The 10,594-nt window shown below is 53.3% G+C and overlaps 1 protein-coding gene across 1 annotated transcript in view; it reads right to left on the reverse strand.

The window, feature by feature from the left end:
- Window positions 1-9,178: 9,178 nt before the first annotated feature.
- The window catches only part of LOC103249939 (serine protease 40-like), a 12,794-nt gene continuing 11,378 nt past the window's right edge, over window positions 9,179-10,594 (reverse strand). The window contains exon 3 of the mRNA XM_008048553.1: window positions 9,179-9,563. Coding sequence (XP_008046744.1) covers window positions 9,252-9,563 — 312 coding nt within the window. The 3' untranslated portion in view covers window positions 9,179-9,251. The remainder of the gene's footprint in view (window positions 9,564-10,594) is intronic.

Consider the following 10,594-nt stretch of genomic DNA (forward strand, 5'->3'; position numbering starts at 1 on the left):
ATCATGGTTTGGCCGTCCTGGCTCTATAGGTAGTAAGGTTGCCAAATTTAGGGTCTTTACTACCTCTAGACAAATGCGTGTGTTTTCACAGAGCATTCCCTGGTATTTGACCATCCGAGCATTGGATAGTCAATATTGCCCCTTGTGTTCCATTAAATTTAACACAACCCTGACACTTAGGTTTTGTCCCATAGTTTGTCAGCTTCTGTTATCAGGAGTGCCATGGCCGCCAGGGCTCATAAACAAGGTGGTCAGCCCTGAGCCACAAAATCTAGCTGTTTGGATAAATATGCCATGGGTCTATGCCATGATCCTAGCATTTGAGTCAAGACTCTTACTCAGTGCCAACACATTCACACACATATAAAAAGAAGGGCTTAGTCACATGTGGGAGTCCCAGACCAGGTGCGTTGGTGAGGGCCTGTTTAATTTGTTCAAAGGCCTGTTGCCAAACCTTTTCCCATAGCAGAGGCTCCCGGTCACCCCCCCCCCCCCCTTTGTGGCTTCATAGAGGGGTTTTGCCATGATGGAGAAGTTAGGTATCCAAATTCTACAGAACCCCGTAGTCCCCCAAAACTCCTGGACTTGACGCCAGGTAGTTGGGACTGGTATTGAACACACTGCCTGTTTCCTTTCAGGGCCAAGTTGGCAGTGTCCTTGGGACAAATGAAAACCTGGGTACCTTTTTCCTGACATATTTGGACTCTTTTCTTTGAAACCTTGTAACCCGCCTCCCACAGGAGGGTGAGCAGTTGTTGTGTCCTTTGCATACAGTTTTCCCGGGTTGGTGCTGCCAACAGAAAGTCATTTACATACTGGAGCAAGGTACAGCCACACGGTGTGCTGGAAAGGGTTTTAAATCTGAGACTAGTGCCCTACCGAAGATGGTTGGAGAATTCGTGAATCTTTGGGGCAGCCAGGTCCAAGGTAACTGTCCTTGGTGCCATTTGTTGGGTCCTCCCATTGGAAAGCGAAGATCAGCTGGCTTCTTGGGGCCAGGCGGATGCAGAAGAAAGCGTCCTTAAGGTCCAAGCAGTTGCAGAAAACAGCCTCAGCAGGAACGAGATCCAGCAGCCTATATGGGTTTGGGACGACAGAGTGTATGTAGCGTGACTGCAGCCTGATTTATGGCTCGCAAGTCTTGAACTGGCCGGTAGTTGCCTGTGCCTGGCTTCTGCACCAGGAACAGAGGCGTATTTCCAGCAGACTGACAAACCCGGAAGATTCCCTAATGCAAGAGCCTCTCCAGGTGCTTGTGTATTCCTATTTGTGCTTTGCATGGGATGAAATACTGCCTCTAATGGACTGGCTCACCCCTTGGCTTTAGTTCCACAGTCATGGGGGATATATTTCTTGCCAGTCCTGGAGGATTGGACTCTGCCCACACTCCCGGTACTCGAAATGGCAGCTCTGGAGAATTTTGTGAGGCCTTCGTTAGGCTGTAGAGCCACCATTCCTCTTCCTGGGGGACAGTGAGGGTCATGATTTAGTTTCTGGGCCTCTTAATTTCAGAGTTACGTGGTCAGGAGAATCAAAGGTTATTTGAGCTCAAAGCTTTCCCAGGAGGTCCCGTCCCATCAAGGTTATGGGGGAAATCCGGGAGATACAGGAACTCTTGTATGGGCTCATGGCCGCTGACTGTGCAGCGTTGGCACTGTGAAGGGATGTCTGACTTGACGCCCAGTGACTCCCATAACATTAGCCTGTTTTGGGGGAGAAGGGACCTACAGGCTGGGTGATCATGGAGGGTTCAGCTCCCGTGTCGACCATGAAGATCATACGTTGGCCTCCTACTGTCATGCTGACCATAGGCTCCTGGGGACCTAAAGATAGCAGGAAGCCCGGTCTGACCTGTCCTTGTTGCCATCCTTCCATAGAGGCCAGGCTCATAAAACTGTTAGAAGCTGGTGGATCCTCTTGATAAGTGGAGCCTTGTGGGCCATTTTTCTGTTGGGCTTCCTCATCAGCTATTCATTGGGGACATTGACCTTTCCAGTGGCCTTCTTGGTAACAATAGGCACATTGGTTTCTAACTTTACAGGGGATTGTGGTGTCCCTTGTGTAGGCAGTTAGATGGGGTTTAGGGGGTCCCTGGGCAGGCTGAGGCGGTCCAGGTCTTGCTCTGGGAAACTCCCGATCTGCCTGTCTTTTTCCCCGACCTCTGCCTCTGTTTCCTCCTGGTGGGCCCTGTTATCTGACACCTGCCGTGGCAGCAGCAAGCATGGACATTTTCCTTTTCTGTCTTTGGTCTGCCTCTTGTCGGGCCTCTTTATCTTGGTTAATGAACATTTCAGTGGCAACTTCTAGCAGCTGGCTGGCATTCATTCCAGCAAAGCCCTCTAGATTTGTAGCTTATGTCGGCTATCCCCTGAGAACTGTCCAACAAAAGCTGCATTTACCATACACTGATTTTCAGTTGCCTCGGATCAAAGGGGGTGTATAGCTGAAAGGCGTCACAGAGTCTCTCATAGAATTGGCTTGGGCTCTCGTCAGTTCCCTGGAACCCCTCGGAGACCTTGCTCATATTTATGGCTGTTTCCCCTCCTTCTCTCATACCTCCTAGGAGGGCCTTCTGATGCCGTTCAAGCATTTGCAGCCCCTGGTTACTGTTGGGGTTCCATTGGGGGGTTCTCTGGGAACTGATTTCGGGAATATGCCTGGGCGTTGAGTGCTTCAGCCGGGGTGTGTTCCTCTAGCCATTTAATAGCCCCCTGTGTAATTCCCCGACGCTCCTCAGTATTGAAGAGTGTCAGGAGGAGGTGGGGGCAGGCTGCCCAAGTAGGCCTCTGCATCTGAATAATGGACTGTATTAAGTCAATCGTAGCCTGAGTCTTTTCTGTGAAGGACAGCGTATGACTTTTCCAATTCAGGAGGTCTGTGGTGGTGAGAGGCTTGTACACAAATGTGCGCTGCCCACCTTGGATCTGGCCTTCTTGATCATAATAAATAGGTCCCCTAGTCTCCCTCAGTGGCTTCTGGAAGGTACCACGACAGTCCTCCGATGTGAAGTTAGACATGCACTCTGGCAGCTGCTTTCTGGGTGGTTTGGGTGTCCTCTGATGGTTTAAGAGACGTACTAGGCTTGGGGGTGCATTCTGATTGTGAGCCCCTAACTGTGGCTGGGGCCACTGGAGCAGGTGGCAATGGTGGGTAGACTGGAGAATAAGGTGGTGGGATTTCCGGTTCATCAGCCACCACCGACTTGCGGGCCAACTCATCAGACTCTGAGGGGCATTTGGACTGGGCTGCTTTGCGGGCTACCATAATTTTGCAGTTGTCTCCCCCCCAAGCTTTTAGCCAAGAGGACCATGCAAGGACCGCATCCTGCCAACAGACAATGTTAGGGGATTGGTCTGGGTGACCTGGTTCTCCTCCTATAATCCTATATACTCCCCTAATGGGTCTTCTATCCAAGGATCCCTCCAGCAGCCATCCAACCCTGAAAGAGGGCCAATCTGTTTCACAGAACGTATGGAGCTTTCTCTGAGACAGTTTGACACCCTAACACTCTCCACAGAAACGTTGGTCAACGTTCTTAAGCATACAGTCAAAAGGGGTATTCTTACTTTGGTTACCACCCATGTGCTCCCCCTAAAGATGGCAGATACACACAAATAAGGTGACAAAGGGTGTGGGAAACAGCTGCTTCGTCTTCCTCCAGTCATACTCCTCACAGAGATATTTCAGGCACCTCTTAGCCATTGTCGGGTTGATACAAACCCCCCACCTGGACCAACCTTATTACAGGGCTGGGGCCACCCTCAGTTGTATGAAGTCGTCACCGGCTTACACGGGGACTCAACACTCGCTTTGGCCCTGTGGTCAGGTTGGAACCCTTCCGCTGTCCATCTCATCCACACACAATCACACAGCACATTCTCCGACCCTCCGCCCGATTTCTAGGCGTCAACAGGCTCATCTCGAGGCCGTGTTTTCTTCCACTGCCTTCCGGTCCCTTCCTTCGGATGGGAGACTACTCGCCCACTCCGGGAGGTGATCAAGCTCCCCTTCTGCCCTCTGCTGGCAGGTCTGTGCAAAGGCCCTTGTTCCTACCCTTTTCGGGGGCGTTGTTCCTCACACCAGTTCCATCGCCTCTTTTGGGTCTCTGTTGTGCTCTGAGATCTGTGCCTTGGTGCGCTGGGGGGGGTGTCTCCCTCCTACGGATCAAAAGGTCCGTTGGGCGCCAGGTGAGATTGCCTCTTCCATCGCCCCGGGGATTGTACCCCAGTGACAAAGGAGGTGGAACACACTGTCTCTGAACTGTTTCCCAGCCAATGCACCAAGAAATGTTGCAGGAAGACAGAGAGACCCTGACACCGAGGCTAATTTGAGAAGCAGCGTTTTAGTGGTGCCAGCGTGACTCAGCAGGCTAATGTTTCAAGGTTGAGAAACCCAGAGGAAGAGAAGGAGGGTTTTGTATGTTAGTCTGGGTAAGGGAGGGGGTCGGGTTGTATGGCTATACATGTTTTTTGGAATTTGCAAGGTTGTTTTCAGCAAAACCAGATTTTCTTTTCTTTTCTTTTCTTTTTGAATTGGAATCTCACTCTGTCGCCCAGACTGGAGTGCAGTGGCACGCTCCCGGCCACCGCACCCTCGACCCGCTGGGCTCCGACGATACTTCCACCTCAGTCTTCCAAGTAGCTGGAACTACAGGCACGCACTACCATGCCCAGCTAATTTTTAAAAATTTATTGTAGAGATGAGGTCTCGCCAAGTTGCCCAGGCGGGTCTTGAACCCGTGGACTCAGGCAATTCACTCATCTCAGCCTCCCAAAGCGTGGGATTATAGGCTGAGTCACTGAACCCGGCCTAAACCAGATTTTCAAAGAACAAATTGCTTCCAGGATATACATGACAAGCAGGGGTTATAAACTGATAGCTTTACAAAGAGAGGATGTGGGGGTAAGGTTGTGAATTGATTACTATCTTGCACTTGCAGGAAAGTGGCTTGTGGCTATTTGGTTTTCTTGTGTCCTATGTCTAGCAGGTTTGGAGCCTGAGAGTCGATTTTTAAAAAGGAATAATTTTACCTGTTTCTAGCCCCTCTCTGCCACACTCTTGATTGTCATTGTCCCACTCAGGGGCTACATTTGGGTGCTTTTGCTTGGCCGGCTGACTGTCCAGACATGAAGGGTGCTCCTGTTTTCATATGGCCACTGCAGTCCTCCTGATCATACCCCTTGTTCTTGGTACGAGGGCTAGCCCCCCAAGCCCTTAACATTTCCCCAGGGGACTATCCAGGGTAATGTTAGAATGAGAAATCTTACCTCACCCTTTCTTGTGTTCCCTAGGCTTAGAATTTCCCCCCCATTCTCAGCTAACTTTAAGACTCAGCCCTAATTACGAGGAGTTTCTTGTATTCCCTAGTTGATTTCCATGCCTGAGTTTCCCCATGCACTCAACCCCCCATACGGGAGGTCTCTCACGCACCCTGGGATTCACTTCATCCATCTCCAGCCATTTCTCTTGTGGGAGAATGGAACCTCAGGCTGGGACTCACTTAGTATCGGGGATACGTCTCAGTCACACACACACTCAACCTCTGAGAATGCCCCAACCACCAAAGCAATACTTGCAGTCCAGTTTTTCCTACCTTAGCTTGTGCATGAGGTTCCCTGGCTGCTACAGTGCCTGCTACCCTCCCCCCACTCCCCGCCCCTGTGTCCCTTCTGCTTCCTGAGCAATAGTCTCGGGCTTATCTGCAGTGCCACGAGCAGCCAAGTTGCCCAAGCAGAGTAAGTCACTCGAAATCAGGTGGGACGCATCTCCCCCTCTGCTGGGGCTCCCCTCCCGCAGATGCAGAGTATCCTGGATAAGCTCCTAAATGGTGAGAAACAAACTCAACGGTCCAAAATCAGGATGGACACAGTGACATACAGTGCAGCAGAAGGGAGACTTTAATGATGGTCTTGCGAGATTGGGTGTCTGGTGGGCAGGCACACAGATGCACCCTGGGAATCCCTGAACTGCAGGTCCCTCACCTGCTTCCTCAGAAGTTACAGGCTTTCCCAAACAATGACTACGGACACATCTTGATTGACTTACAGAATCATTTCATTTGCATGTCCTATTGTCCAGTTGGCTTACAGAATCATTCTGATTGGATCCTGCCAAAAGTTTAAACAGGAAGCCCACCAGAGTGAGAAGCCCGTGAAAAGGAAACACAAAGAAGCAAGAAGAGAGTCAACAAAAGAGAAGCACAAAGCATTGAGGCACCATTGTGAGAACCCAAGATAAGTCAGGCTCTGATTCGAAACTGAATCACCATTCTTATTTCTCACATCAGCCCCACTCCCTGGCCCTGCAGATCTACTCTCCAATACAGGGACACACTCATGTCCCTCCATGTTGCCACAATTCCTAGAGAAGGACATGGTGGGATTCCAGTTCTCCTGCAATTGCTGAGCCCATTCCTGAGAGTCCCCTTGTTTTCTCTGCACTTCCAGTAAGTAGCTTCAGGGGAATCCTTGACTTCCCTGCAGACTACATCCAAAGATGTAAACCTCTATTTACTCCCTGTTTTTTTTGAGTTGGAATCTCACTCTCATTACCCAGGCTAGAGTGCAGTGGCACGCTCACAGTCGCAGCAGACTCAACCTGCTGGGCTTAGGCTATCACTTCACCTTAGCCTTCCAAGTAGCCGGAACTACAGATACACACCACCACACCCAGCTAGTTTGTGTGACTCATTGTAGAGATAAGGTCTCACTAAGTTGCCCAGGCTGGTCTTGAACCCCTGGTCTCCAGCAATCCTTTCGGCTCAGCCTCCCAAAGTGCTGGGATTGCAGGCAGAGCCACCATACGGGGTCTACTCCTTTCTTAATAGTCATAGGTTTGAACAATATAGTATCAGTGTAATTGTAGGTCTTGCGATTTGTATAACTTTTGTGTCAGTGTAATCATAAGTCTTGTGAATTACATAACTTTTGCAGTGCCTGATGCCTTAGACCTTGTAAACTTCCCTTATTCTAAATGTCACTATCTCAATGTAAAATGCAGCTGCAACTTAAGCTCTGTACAATGCTCTGCGGGTCACGTGGCTAATGTCTAGGTACCTACAACTCTGGACTATAAAAAGTGGACTGCAAGGCCCAGAGAGTGAGCAGAACCACTTTAGAAAGACCTCAAAGCCGGGCTCGGTGGCTCAGCCTATAACTCCGCGCCTTTGGGAGGCTGAGGTGAGTGGATGGCCTGAGCCTGCGGGTTCGTGACCCGCCTGGGCAGCGAGACCTCATCTCTACAATAAATCAAAAAATCAGCCGGGCGTGGTAGCGCATGCCTGTAATTCCGGCTACTCAGAAGGCTGAAGCGGAAGGATCGCCAGAGCTCAGCGGGTCGAGGCTGTGGTGGCCAGAAGTGGCCACTGCACTCCAGTCTGGGCGACAGAGTGAGACTCCAACTCAAAAAAAAAAGAAAGACCTCGAGTCCAACTCTGCTCCCTGAATTTGAACTCAGAAATCAACTTTCTACCAGTTCCCTGCCCATTTGATTTATTGGCATCAAGGGGAGCAACCGAGCATTACTTGGACCATGACACTCTCCTCCCTGACCTCTGCCGTGGCTATCTGGGATCTTTCCTTGCCACTGACCAGAGGCAATTCCAGGCCACACTTGAGACAGGCCAGCCTGTGCCTCTCGAAGGCAACCTGAGACAGAAAGTGAAAGAGGGTTTGAGGTATTCTGCACTCCGGGAAGAACCAAGGCTTCTGAGCACTCTCTTGAGACCCGGGTGTGAATTCCTGTTCCTGGATTTACTAGTATGTTACCTCAGACAAGGCACTTAGCCAAGCTAGGCTTTGGCTTCTAGGTCGATTAAAGAGACAGAATCTGGCGAATAGCACTGAGCACTGAGGCTGGTTTCAGGCAATGGGGACACAGGCCGGGCCTCTGCTCTGGCAAGCCCGCAGAGCGCTCTAGTTCTGCGTCTGCATTGGTGGAAAGGGAGGAGGTCTAAGGCCCACCACCTGCAGGCAGGCAGGCAGACCATCCCATAACCCCACGCGCACCTCACAGGAATGTGCTTGCTGACCCACAAAGTGCCAGGCGAGGGAATGCCAGCCCAGCCAGCATGAGGTCGTCACAGGCTGAAGCAGAGTGGCAGCTCTGGGGACAGAAAGTGGCTAATGCTCTAAATCTGAACTGGCCACCTCAGGGCCCAGCAAGCACCGTCACCGAGCTTGCCATCAGAGGAGGGAATGCTTTCTTTGGACTTCCAGACGCCGCTGAGCTTGCAAGGCCAGGTCCCCTGTGGGGCATGGGTGTCTTGCTCAGCGGTGCCTCAGTGGGCAGGAAGGAAGGAGACACCCTGTGCTGGGAAGTCTCTGATGGCAGCCGAGGGCTTCACGCCCAGGAGATCTTTCCAGTCGTGCCTGTGAGACTTGTCTCTACCTGCTGGCGAGGGCCGGGCAGCTTGGATGGCAGTAGGATTGGAAATAATTTGGACAGAGCACCTGGATGGGCCTAGGTGCACAGTGGGCTGCGGGGACTGGGGACTGCTCTCTTACCATCAAGAGTTTGGGAGGCGGGCTGGGTAGGCCCTGCTATGAGGCAAAGCTCTTTGAGGGTCCCACTGGCACAAATCTGGCTCAGACAGCCGTGCAGGGGGCAGACCAGATTCTGGCTTATGGACTCAGGGCTAGGCAAGCGCGTCTTGGGACAGCCAAGCCTCAGCATGGGTGGGAGTAAGCCCACAGGGGTTTCGAGGCCAGGCCAGACCAGAGAGAGGGCAGGCTGTGGGTGCAGATGCAGTAGGCTGAGAGCTGGCCGTGGAGGCCGGGCTCTGGGATTGCCCTCCGCTGGTGGCCAGGAGCCTTTGCAGTCTGCTGGCAGCCTCCCAAGAAGAATCTCTGTGACCTCTGTGCCTGGAAGCCTCGTCTCCCTCCCTGCCACAGTGCAAGTCATCCAGCTGCAGGAAGATCTCCATTCTTTCCACGCAGGGGACCCAGAGGAGAGAGACTTGTCTCCCATACAAACAGCCTGGCCTCTGGGTGTCCCCTCAGCTGTCCCTGCCAGGGAGGAGGGAGACCTTCCCATCCTGAGGAGCTGGAAGCACAGCAGAGCACGGGGGTGGTTCTGACAGGTCAGACACAGGAGAGGGAAGCTTCTTTCACTGTTTTTATTGTGTCAGGCCTAGGTCGCAGTGGCCTCAGATGGACAGAAGGTCCAGAGGTGGAGAACACAGAGCTCCGCGGGAGGCTGGCCCCGAGGGACGGGGTTGATTAAGTGGTGCTTGTGGAGGTGCCACAGGCTCATCACAGGCTGCCGAGGAGAAGTGGCAGCAGGAGGAAGGTCTGAGGAGCCAGCAGGACCACGCCGACCCCAAGTGTGCGAGTGGCGTGCGCAGTCAAGGACAGTATGGCCGGAGGGGGGCCCTGTGGAGGAGCCAGGGTAGGGTTGGGCGTGGGGTTCTCCTGCTTCTGCTCGTCGATCCAACCGGTGAAGTTCGTGACCCTGGTGAAGACGCTGGGGCCGACGGGCTTGGAGCACGGCGTGCTCCAACTGGTCAGGCCGATCAGGTTCCAGGCGTCGCCGTACTTGCAGACCAGGGGGCCGCCAGAGTCTCCCTGAGGAAAGAGAGGACGTTGATGGCCGATGGCAGGGACTGAGACAGGAAGGACATGCTTCTCAGGGGGCGGTGGAGGACCCTGTGCTTCTCCAGAACAGAGTGTGGGAAGCATGGTGTAGAACCTCTGCTGTCTACGGGTGGTGCTCGTCAGAGTCACCAGGCAGGTTTTTTTTTGAGTGGGAGGTTCACTGTGTCGCCCAGGCTACAGGGCAGTGGCATGCTCACGGCTACCGCAGCCTCGACCCGCTGGGCTCAGGCGATCCTTCCACCCTAGCCTTCCAAGTAGATGGAACTACAGATGCATGCCACCACACCCAGCTGCTATTTGTGATTTATTGTAGAGATGAGGTCTCCCCAAGGTGCCCAGGCTGGTCTCGAACCCCCGAACTCAAGCAATCCTCTCGCCTCCACCTCCCAAAGTGCTGGGATTGCCGCCTGAGTCACTGCGCCAGCCATCCGGCGGTTTTAAGGTCCATACATGGGGGCACCTCCTGGATCAAAATCTCCGGGACAGAGCCCTGGAGTCCCATGCCACAAAGCTCTCCAGGGCACCCTGGGCAGTCCTCCAGGCTGGCGGTCACAGAGCCGCAAGAATAAACAGAGGGGCTGCCAGAGTCGGACGTCTGGCCCCAGCCCTCCTGGCTCCAGGCGGGAGAAGGCAGCCCCACGGGGAGGCGGGGTGCCGGCCTGGAGGCCGGGCTGTGCCTGGGCCTAAATCTTTAGCCCAGCACTGCCTCCCACCCCTGCCGCTGTGTTTCCACCCCTGCCGCTGTGTTTCTGTTTTGTTCTGCTTCTTCCTTCAGCCCCGAATCCAGATGCTCTTGAGTTATGAAGGTCCCTGGCGCTTCCTCCATTTCTGGGCTGAGCTCCTTGAGAAAGTGCCAGGCTGGGGAATGGGCTGAGAAGGAAGGGGTCCTGCCCGGGCCAGTGGGGGGGAAGTGCCAGGGGCCCCGGGAGAGCGCTGGGGATTGCGAGTGTGGTGGGACCCCCGAGGCAGGAGGTCCCGAGCATCACGAGCGGAACGTTATC

This window comes from Carlito syrichta, unplaced genomic scaffold, assembly GCF_000164805.1.
Source record: "Carlito syrichta isolate Samal-C Ts95f unplaced genomic scaffold, Tarsius_syrichta-2.0.1 Scaffold47298, whole genome shotgun sequence".
In the NCBI taxonomy this organism is placed as follows: Eukaryota; Metazoa; Chordata; class Mammalia; order Primates; family Tarsiidae; genus Carlito; species Carlito syrichta.